This window comes from Penaeus monodon, chromosome 18 (assembly GCF_015228065.2).
Source record: "Penaeus monodon isolate SGIC_2016 chromosome 18, NSTDA_Pmon_1, whole genome shotgun sequence".
Classification (NCBI taxonomy): domain Eukaryota; kingdom Metazoa; phylum Arthropoda; class Malacostraca; order Decapoda; family Penaeidae; genus Penaeus; species Penaeus monodon.
The window spans coordinates 27,785,478-27,797,977 of record NC_051403.1 but is presented as its reverse complement, the minus strand read 5'-3'; the positions used below and the strand labels follow the sequence as shown (position 1 = coordinate 27,797,977).

The 12,500-nt window shown below is 38.8% G+C and overlaps 1 protein-coding gene across 1 annotated transcript in view; it reads left to right on the top strand.

Moving 5' to 3' along the window:
• LOC119584366 (cytochrome c oxidase subunit 7A1, mitochondrial-like) overlaps positions 1-12,500 on the top strand; it is a 22,468-nt gene that overhangs the window by 8,855 nt on the left and 1,113 nt on the right. The window contains exons 2-3 of the mRNA XM_037932938.1: positions 6,351-6,438; positions 9,369-9,503. Coding sequence (XP_037788866.1) covers positions 6,379-6,438; positions 9,369-9,503 — 195 coding nt within the window. The 5' untranslated portion in view covers positions 6,351-6,378. The remainder of the gene's footprint in view (positions 1-6,350; positions 6,439-9,368; positions 9,504-12,500) is intronic.

Sequence of the window (12,500 nt, the reverse complement as noted above, 5' to 3'; positions counted from 1 at the left end):
ATCTTTTCTTTCTTACTTTACCTGTTTGAAATTTTTGTTTGGGGGAAACAGGTTTTTTTTTTTACTTTTTCCCCTTTTTTCCCCTCATTCTATTTCCCGCATTTTAAGACCACTCACGTGCCCCAAAGTCGTTTTCGGGAACGACTTCTCGGAGTATGAGGGAAGAGAGGGGAAGAGGAGGGGTCAGGATGGCGTGGAGGATAGAATGGTAGGAGGGGAAAGGGGGGGGAGGGGTAGCAGAGGATGGGGGCGGTAGGGGTATGGTGGGAGGGTAGGGGGGATGGGGTAGGGGTAAGAGTCCTCCAACGGGTCGTTTCTGCTTCCGCATCTCGGCAAAAAGGTCGTGATAGATGGTGGTGCAACTCCCTCCCTCCTTGCTCACTCTCTCCGTCTATCTATTCACCTGCCTCTATTATATCTGTCTGCATATCTTCCTCTTCTTCTGTCTGTCTCTTTCTCTCTAACGTCCCCCATAACCCCCCCTCCTCCTCCTCCTCCTCCTCCTCACCCCCAATCCTAACCCCGCCCTAACCGCTCCCACCCCCATGCCTCCTCCTCGCAGCGTCTCACGAGAGAATGAATTGGTCTTGAGTCGTCTCCCGGGGAAGGGGAGTGGGGGGGGGTAGAGGGGGCAGGAGAAGGGTCGTCCGGTCGTGTCTATTCTGGAGTTTTGGATGAAAGTCGTGCTTTTCCTTTCCTCGTGTTTCTTCTCGAACCCCTCTCTCTCTCTCTCTCTCTCTCTCTCTCTCTCTCTCTCTCTCTCTCTCTCTCTCTCTCTCTCTCTCTCTCTCTCTCTCTCCATTTCTCTCTCTCTTCTTTCTCTCTCTCTCTCTCTCTCCTGTGTCTCTCCCCTTCTCCGCTACCCTCTCCCTTGTTCACTTTCCCTCTTTCCCTGGTGTTCTCCCCTCACCCTCTCCCCTCCTCTTCTTTCCTTCCCCCTCTCCCATATTCTTCTTTTTCCCTCATGTAGCGAAATAGCACGACGAATATCAAAGGTGAGGCCAATTCATTCTCTTATTCTTTTTTTTTCTTTATTATATATATGTATATCTTCTCTGTTTCATTTTCTTTTCACTTTTCTTCATCTCTCTTTCTCTCTTGCATTTCTATCTATCTAAACCGCGTTCTCATATAACCTTATCGGGCGTTCGCTTGACCTCATTCTCCTTGGAAACGTTGGGAGGGGAAGGGGGGGGGGGGGCTCAGTAGGTGTGAGTTTGTCTGTCAAGTGTAAACAAACAGGGAAAAATCAGTGGGACTGGGATCCCTCAGCCGGCTCTCCAGCGGCCCAGGAACCCTCTAAGGTTGAAATTCGATTTGGTTACGATTGCATATTGAATTTACGCTTCAGATACAACAACGTGGATGATGATGATGAGCTTGGCCATCGACGAGTACATACATATAGATAGATAGACAGCTATAGATATATGGATAGATATGGATATGTACGCGCGCGCATGTATATATCTATATATTAATATCTATATCCGTCGAAATGTCTATATATCTATCTATCGATCGATCTATATCTATATTTACATATATATATATATATATATATATATATATATATATATATATATATATATATTTATCCACCTATCCATATAATTATCTATATATATATTCACACACACACACACACGTGTGTGTGTGTGTGTGTGTGTGTGTGTGTGTGTGTGTGCGTGCGTGCGTGCGTGCGTGCGTGCGTGCGTGCGTGCGTGCGTGCGTGCGTGCGTGTGCGTGAGTGCGTGCGTGTGTGTGTGTGTGTGTGTGTGTGTGTGTGTGTGTGTGTGTGTGTGTGTGTGTGTGTGTGTGTGTTTGTGTGTGTGTGTGAGAGTGAGGGGGGGGAACCTAATGAATTCATGTACATAATAAGTTTCACATCTATGGAAGAGACAGTACATACGTGACACAGACAATGACGAAATTATGTAAAAGAAAATCACAGTGAGCAGCGCTTCAAACCGAAAAATGAGGTATAACAGTACTTACACCTCATCAGCTGTCAACGAAAGACTCCATACATTGCGGGGGGAAATGAAGATTAGGAAGATCAAAAAAAGAGTGGCTGATAAAATAAAAGACAAACTAACGAACAACTTCAGTTAAATTCCTGTTAATTGGAACCATTATTTCAGGCGTATTTGGGATTCAGTTCAGATTTCAGGCAGTTTTAACGTGACAGGCGAGTGGCCATGGGTCACTCTGAGGACAGTGCTGCGTGCGTTTTTCGCATTTGTTCATTCTTTTGTTTCCTTTTGTTCGCTGGTTATTCGACGAATTAACTTATAAAGCATTGTCGAATTAGTTAATGAAGTGTTTGTATCGGATTTTTTTCCCATTTATATATTAGCTATCTAAAAAGACAAGGATGAATCTAGTTTATGATTGTCAGATTGTTTTCGTTATTATCCCGCATTATCCTATGACGCATTAAAGAATTAGTTTAAATTACGTCTGTTGGATTTTTTTTCTTCCCTTTATACACTCAATAATTGTTTTGACAAATTAGCTTAGGATCTATCTAGAAGAATGAGTTTATATAAGATATGTGTTCATAAACTCTTTAATTATTTTGACGAGGTTACCCACACTGAGTGAATTACTTTACGATGTTATTTCAGATTTTTTATCATCGTTAGTTAGACCCCAAGTACGTGTCATTCTGATAGATTTACAGTGTTACGTAAAGTTTTTAAAAACTGCTTATATTTATAAATCAAAAGTAAATTCAGTTTACAATCACAGCCTATGCTCCCCAAATAATTTTAGTCAAACTACAAGCACAGGGTTCCCAATTTATATTTACGAATGTAAGTTAATCTGAAACCACATGCTTCAAAGTAATCCCATCTTTTCATCACTGACTGAAAGACTATCTGGCAGTCTGTTTCTAAACGGTTGGAGAGACAGAAATTTATATATATATATATATATATATATATATATATATATATATATATATATATATATATATATATATATATACATATACATATATATGTGCATATATTTTATTTATATTTATATTAACGGTAGGTTCATGTCTGAGCCGCCGTGGTCACAGCATGATACTTAATTGTAGTTTTTCATGTTGTGATGCTCTTGGAGTGAGTACGTGGTAGGGTCCCCAGTTCCTTTCCACGGAGAATGCCGGTGATACCTTTTTAGGTAACCAATCTCTCTATTTATCCGGGCTTGGGACCAGCACTGACTTGGGCTGGCTTGGCCACCCAGTGGCCAGTTAGGCAATCGAGGTGAAGTTCCTTGCCCAAGGGAACAACGCGCCGGCCGGTGACTCGAACCCTCTAACTCAGATTGCCGTCGTGACAGTCTTGAGTCCGACGCTCTAATCATTCGGCCACCGCGATGTGCATATATATATATATATATATATATATATATATATATATATATATATATATATATATATAGAGAGAGAGAGAGAGAGAGAGAGAGAGAGAGAGAGAGAGAGAGAGAGGGGGAGAGAGAGAGAGAAAGAGAGAGAAAGATTGAGAGAGAGAGAGAGAGAGAAAGTGAAAGAGAGAGAGAGAGAGAGATTGAGAGAGAGAAAGAGAGAAGATTGAGAGAGAGAGAGAGAGAGAGATTGAGAGAGAGAGAGAGAGAAGAGAGAGAGAGGGAGGGAGAATATCCAACGATAGACAAGGAAACCGAAAATGATTGACAGGTAGACACTGCAATATGCCTTTAATCCAGTAAGACTTTCTCTCTCCCTGTGCAACGATGCAACTCCCTCTCAGGTGAGGAAGTTGCGAGCTGTTACGCGCAGTTGTGAGGAATAATGATGATTATGAGTGGTCATGAGGGGAATTGATCGCTTTTAAACTGCAGAGACCGATCAGTTTCCTGGGGGGGTAGGGGGCGTAGTGATGGATTTCTGTATTTGTCTGTTTGTTTGTGTGTGTGTGTTGTGTGAGTATATAAGTGCTTGTTTGTGTGCGTGTGTGTGTGATAGTGTGTGTTTGTGTATGTTTGTGTGCGTGCGTGTGTGTGTGTGTGTGTGTGGTGTGTGTGTGTGTGGTGTGTGTGTGTGTGTGTGTGTGTGTGTGTGTGTGTTTGTGTTTGTGTGTGTGTGTGCTTCTGTCTTTGTTCGTGAGAGTATGTGTTAGTGTTTATGTTATATATATGAGCGTGTTTCTCTTGTGTATTTTCTTTTAACTGGATTATTAAAGGGACTGAACGCTATTTTAAAATGAGAGAATGGTTCAAAATATCTGCGAGGAAACAGCGACGGGACAATGTTGCAAACAGGATACAGGAATTCGTTATGTAGGAGTAGAGGAATATATCAATCCTGGCTGTTGTTGGCGAGGCATGTGGATGTGGATGTGTGTGTGTGTGAGTGTGTGTGTGTGTGTGTGTGTGTGTGTGTGTGTGTGTGTGTGTGTGTGTGTGTGTGTGTGTGTGTGTGTGTGTGTGTGTGTGCGTGTGTGTGCGTGTGTGTGCGTGCGTGTGCGCACTTTAATGCTTGTATAGGTATGATTGTAAAAGCATTTGTTTCCATGGCAGTCTGTGAATGTATCTGTGGTTTTGACCCGCGGTTGCTGCGTGGAGGGGCGTGAGGCACAGGCTGCCCCATAATCGTGAAGGAGCAGCCCCTGAGTTGCTTCCAGGGGCGCGAGGTGAGGGCGGAGGGCGTCGGAGGGGCTGCTTGGAGTAAGACAAGCAAGTATACTCCCGTGCAAGTGGACACTCGGGGATGCGTGGGTGTTTGTGCAAGACGAACGCGCGGATCCGCACGCACCTACATACCCATACATATACATATTTATGCGCGCGTGAAAGAGGATATAGGCATATGAATAGACAAATAGGTTGACAGATATGCAGAGAGAGATTGAAAGATAGGTTAGTTTATTTATAGTTAGATAGATAGAGAGATAGGCAGATAGATGGAGAAACAGAAAGAGAGTGTGAGAGAGAGAGAGAGAGAGAGAGAGAGAGAGAGAGAGAGAGAGAGAGAGAGAGAGAGAGAGAGAGAGAGAGAGAGAGAGAGACAGATAGAGACAAAGAGAGAGAGAGGTGAATATAGACTGATCAGTAGATAAATAGACTGATACAGATATAGATATAAATATTTAATTGCCTCAGCCATAAACAGGGCAACGTATTTTGTAATGTGAAGTACTCTAAATCAGTGGTTCCCAACTCTGGTCTCGCGACCCCCCCCCCCTAAAAAAAAAAAAAAATCAACCCCATTGCTGTCCATCACGTGTTTCAGTTTTGATTAATCTGCTGAGAAGGAAGGAGGAGGAAAAAGAACCGTTGATTCACCAGTGTGGATTTTGATTCATTATTCCCTGTGCATTGAGGTCGTGAACGAAGTATTTTGAGACTTCTCTGTACCTTTAGACATATTTGTGCTTTTAGACCTAGATGTACCGTGTATGTACTTCGTAAGTACTTTAAGACTTATATGTACCCTAAGACATATATATACTTTAAGAATTAGATGTACCTTACACACACACACACACACACACACACACATACACATTCACATTCACACACATGCGCACGCACGCACGCACGCACGCACGCACGCACGCACGCACGCACGCACGCACGCACGCACGCACGCACGCACGCACGCACGCACGCACGCACGCACGCACGCACGCACGCACGCACGCACGCACGCATACATGCTTGTTTATTCTTAAACATACATTAGGATATTTCCCATTCACCCAAAAGCTCCATTGTGTTTATGTCTCAGGCATCGTTTTACTTAAACGAAATTTCATTGACAAATCAGATGCAATAAACAATTAGATGCATTGAATTCAAGTATCTAGAAAGGTCAACGAAAGGTTAGTTGAATTCTCAGTGGGATGGAGATCTCGCCTTTTTTTTAAAGATTGTATATTTTTGGAAAGATGAATGTGGGGGTGTATATTTTGATGCATATTTGTGAATAATATTGATATTAGGTTATCTGCTGCATCAGCAATAGCAGATTTAACTTCTTCGCCAAGTAAATAAATTAGCAATAGTGTTTGAATTTGCAGGATTCAAATATTTATTCTAAATAGATCAGAATGAAATTTTGCTCTGTCACACTTCCTCTAAGTATATATAAATTCGTTTCACCATTTACAGTATATAAAAGTAACTGATAGATACTAGAAAGTAAGAAAAAAAAGAGACCTCCATCCCCCTGAAAAAAGGTGTTCCCTCATCAGCTGTTTCAGCCAAAACATTGCATCATTGGTGAGTTTTCTGCCGTTTCTCTCATTTTAAAGCGTTTTAGGCTCAATTTATCACCATTTTTTTTTAAGAATTCCACTTTAGTTCAGATTATTCTGTCTTTCTTTTGAAAGGAGAAGCAGAAAGGAGGAAGTGATAACAATGTACGAGTGGAAAAATTCGACCGGCCGGCTCTCGACTCCTGCAGTGCAGACTCCAGCGGTTAGTATTGCCTTGTTTATAGAGCCCTGCCCCTGCCCCTGCCCCTGCCTCTGTCCCTGCCCCTGCCCCTGCTCCTGCCCCTGCCTCTGTCCCTGCCCCTGCCCCTGCCTTTGTCCCTGCCCCTACCTCTGTCCCTGCCCCTGCCCCTGTCCCTGCCGCTCTCCCTCTCCCTCTCTTTCCTTCTCTCCTCTCCCTCTCTCCTTCTCCCTCTCTCCCTCTCTCCCTCTCTCTTTCTCTCCTTCTCTCCTTCTCTCCTCTCCTTCTCTCCTTCTCTCCTTCTCTCCCTCCCTCCCTCCCTCCCTGTGCTCTTATTTCTGCTTTTATTTTATTGATTTGGGTAACTGTGAAAATAGAAGATAATGATGATCATGTGTTAACGTGGCTAAGTTTCAGTTCCGGACACCCAGTATAAGGTACATAACTTAAAATTGATAGATCAGTTGAATTCTTAGAATTTTTTTCTTCTGTCACATAGTTGCCTCAAACTGAAAATGTATGAGTAAACCTGGTGATAAACCTAAAAAAGTGATTATCATGGCATTTGTTCCTTTGGCACTCCTGGAAAAGCCAGGCAATTTTCTCTATAACAAATGTTCTGGTAGGATAGAGCCTGAATTAGTTCCTTTTTGGATGACAAATTAGCAGTGAGGTCTACTAACATTACTCAAAATAGTCATTATGGTTAATGTTATAGAGAGCAACCCATAGAGATAGAGGGGAATGAACACTGCCATCTTAGACAGCATAAAAAGTAGAGTAATAAACAACACAGGTACAGCTGCTCCGACCTTATATATACTGCAAAATTTATCATCACTCAGAGATTAAGCCCAAAACACCATCACACAGAGTCCCTAATGTCCATTTTCTTTAAGTTGGCATGAAGTGTTAATAAAGGAGGGGTATAGGAAGGCCTATCCCTGTCTTGGGAATAAAAGGAAGGTAGGAAAGGTTAGGTTTGGACATTTGGTTAACATGATACCCTGGTTTTGGGACTTCATCTCTGGAGAATGCATTGTTCTCTGTAACAAATACCAGTCAATATAATAGTGGTGGTAGATTAGTCCGTGTTTAAATTTTTATACATTTGATTTGTTAATTAGCTTCTTATATTCAGTTTGGCACCACTATGCCTTGCAGGAAAAATGTCTCTCCTTAACATAATTGTCTGCATTGTACTGTGTGTGTATCCGACACTAAAATTATACATTTACTTAGCACAATTTCTCAAGGCCCTGCATGAACATAAACAAATAGTGTTCCTAACACAGATACATAAAGATACATTTGTAGACACACTGATCACACTTAGAATGACATACAAAGATATATACATGCAAACATGTGGGCTCGGACACACATACAGACATATACACACAAACAAGCAGACACTGACACACACACCTGCAGACATAATAAACAGATGCACACACATACATGCTGACACACACACACACACTGTCACGCACATACACCATCACACATGCCGACACACACATGCTGACACACACACATGCCGACACACACACATGCCGACACACACACATGCTGACAAACACACATGCTGAAACACACACATGCCAACAAACAAGCATGCTGAGAAACACACATGCCGACGAACACACATGCCAACGAACACACACGCCGACACACACACACGCCAACACATACACACGCCGACAAACACACATGCCAACACACCGACAAACACACATGCCAACACACACACCCTGACACACACACCCTTACACACCCACACCCTTACACACCCACACCCTTACACACCCACACCCTTACATACCCACACCCTTACATACCCACACCCTTACACACACACACCCTGACACACACACATGCCGACACACACATGTCGACAAACTCACTGACACACACACACGCCGACACACACATACTGACACACACATACTGACAGACACACACTGACACACACACACTGTCACACACATGCCAACACACCAACACACACCCCGACACACACAAACTCACACACACACACACACACACACACACACACACACACACACACACACACACACACACACACACACACACACACACACACACACACACACACCTCACACACACACACACACACACACACACACACACACACACACACACACACACACACATGTGCGTGTGTGCAAACCAGGGTTCTTCAAAGTATCAGTAGATGTGTATATTAAAATGATTAGGTAAAATAGTGGAACCCATACCCGATGCAGAGAAGGTACAATTAACCCATAATTGACGGGTAGCATTCATAGAGGCCGGGGCCTCGCTGCCGGGGGCTTATATCGTCGCCCGAGCATGCGCGACCACTCATGCCAAATACCAGCATCCCATGCCGTTTCTTCGTAATACTACGAAGATATGTTGTATTTTCAATTTTCATTATTTTTTACAGTCTCTACTTGCCAAACTTCCTGATAAATCGAGACTGAAGAGTATTTTTGTTGTTATATAGACTCCATAGTTGATTATTATTCGGTCTATAGTCCGAATAAAATAAGCAGTGTGTGGCATCATGGAGTTGAAATTGTCGGTTTGTTGCATTTTTTTTGTTTGTTGCATGGTAAAAATGAGAAAGCGTTAGAACCGACTTAATCACACTTTCACTGGCAAAAAAATAATCTTTTGCCGTGATTGTAACAAAAAAAACTCATGGCATGTCCATGCATACTCTATGGCATGTGCGTACGTGCCCCCGGCAGATGGTCCCGCCATGCCATGGCATGTACGTACATGCCACCCGTCGGCAATGGGTTAACATTTAGAGGGGTTGTTAGGTCTATCCAGACACCAAAATGGGTCACACTAAAAAGTGGAGAAGAAGGCTGTAGAATATGTCCTCTCTCTATCATTCATTTTTGTCTCATGTCTCTCTCTCTCCCTGTGTTTCTCATCAGAGACTGGGGGTTGCTGCTGAGGGTCCAGGCATCATCTACCCATCTGGCACAACCTTCCCTAAGGAGTCTGCAAGAGGCAGAGGCAACTTCAGTGAGGTGCCAGGGTTCCTTGCCCAGAAGATGCAGATGTTCCAGGTAAGGATAGAGTTTGTTTGTGTAGGTATATATATATATATATATATATATATATATATATATATATATATATAATATACATATATATACATAATATATATATATATAATATATATATATATATATAACTATATACTTATAATATATATATATATATATATATATATATCTATATATATATATTAATATATATTTTATATTACATATAATCATATATATATATATATATATATATTATATATATATATAATATATATATATTATATATAATATACATACATAATACATATATATACATACATACATACATATATATATACATACATACATACATATATATATATATATATATATATATATATATATATATATATATATATATATATATCTATATATATATATATATATATATATATATATATATATATATATATATATATATTACATACATACATTTCACATTTCACATCGATTGCCTATTTAGCCACTGGGTGGGAAAGCCAGCCCAAGTCAGTGCTGGTTCCAAGCCCGGATAAAATAGAGAGAATGATTACCTAAAACGTAACACCGGCACTCTCCGTGGAAAGGAACTGGGGACCCTACCACGTACTCACTCCAAGAGCATCACAACATGAAAACAACAATTATCATGCTGTGACCACGGCGGCTCAAACATGAACCTACCATTAGAAAAGAAAAGAAAAGAAAAGTAAGAAAAGAAAAGAAAAGAAAAGAAAAGAAAAGAAAAGAAAAAAAAGAAAAAAAATTTATATATATATATATATATATATATATATATATATATATATATATATATATATATATATATATATATATATGCACACATTTTTTTTTACGGTAGGTTCATGTTTCAGCCGCCATGGTCACAGCATGATACTTAATTCTAGTTTTTAGGTTGTGATGATCTTGGAGTGAGTACGTGGTAGGGTCCCCAGTTCCTTTCCACGGTTCCTTACCGGTGTTACCTTTTAGGTAATCATTCTCTCTATTTTATCCGTGCTTGGGACCAGCACTGACTTGGGCTGGCTTCGCCACCCAGTGGCTAGGTAGGCAATCGAGGTGAAGTTCCTTGCCCAAGGGGGCAACGCGCTGCCGTGATCGAACCCTAAAAATCAATTACCTCGTAACAGTCTTGAGTTGATGCTCAACCCCGGGGCCCCTGTGCCCAATATATATATATATTATATATATATATACACACAACCATATATATATACATAATCATACATACAATATTATTTCATTTAATCATCATGCTGAAAATGATAATAGTAAAAGGTATACAATTTTCAAAAAACATACATATATTTATATTTATATTTTTGTTGATTATTTATGTTACATTCTATCATATATGTATATGTTTTTATTTTTAAAGAGATATGTTTAAAAAAATATCTATATGTAGTATTAAATTGGCATATGTGCATTTTTATATGATGTATTGAATTATATTTTTATAATATAATATATATATAAATATAATCATATATATTTATATAAATTTTTTATTTTTTATATTTTATTAATTATATATTTTTAATATATTTATTATATATATTATATATATAAAATTTTATTTATTATATCTATATATATATAAAAAAATTATTTAGATAATAAATTTAAAATGCCATATGACATATTTAATACATACATATAGATATACTTATGTATACATATACTCATATAAATAAAAACATATATGCATATATGTATATGAATGTATACATAAATATATACACACATAAACATATATAATATATATATATATATGTATGTATGTTTGTATATATTAATCCTTTTTTATTCATCATTTTTTTTTTATGTAGTTGATATATGTAATATATGTGTATGTATGTAATATTATATATATATGGTTGTGTGGGTTTTTATATAAAAATTATATATAAAATATATTTGCCACAGTGGCCCAGGGTTGAGCATCAGACCAAACTGTTACGAGTGTTCTGATTCTGGGTTCAGTCACAGGCAAGCGCGTTGTTCCCCCTTGGGCAAGGAACTTCCCCCATTGCAAACCCAGCCACTGGGTGGCGAGCCCGCCCAAATCATGCTGGTCCCAAGCACGGATAAAATAGAGAGAATGATTACCTAAAAGGTAACACCGGTAAGGAACCGTGGAAAGGAACTGGGGACCCTACCACGTACTCACTCCAAGATCATCACAACCTAAAAACTAGAATTAAGTATCATGCTGTGACCATGGCGGCTGAAACATGAACCTACCGTAAAAAAAAATGTGTGCATATATATATATATATTATATATATATATATATATTATATAATATATATATATATTATATATATTAATAATTTTTTTTCTTCTTTTTTTCTTTTCTTTTCTTTTCTTTTCTTTTCTTTTCTTTTCTTACTTTTCTTTTCTTTTCTTTTCTAATGGTAGGTTCATGTTTGAGCCGCCGTGGTCACAGCATGATAATTGTTGTTTTCATGTTGTGATGCTCTTGGAGTGAGTACGTGGTAGGGTCCCAGTTCCTTTCAGGAGAGTGCCGGTGTTACGTTTAGGTAATCATTCTCTCTATTTTATCCGGGCTTGGAACCAGCACTGACTTGGGCTGGCTTTCCACCCAGTGGCTAAATAGGCAATCGATGTGAAATGTGAAATGTATGTATGTAATATATATATTATATATATATATATATATAATATATATATATATATATATATATATATATATATTATATAGATATATATATATATATTAGATAATATATAATATGATATATATATATATATATATATATATATATATATATATATATATGTATGTATGTATGTATATATATATGTATGTATGTATGTATATATTATGTATGTATGTATGTATATATATATGTATGTATGTATGTATATATATATGTATGTATGTATGTATATATATGTATGTCTGTATGTCTATATATATATATATATATTATTTCATTATATATATAT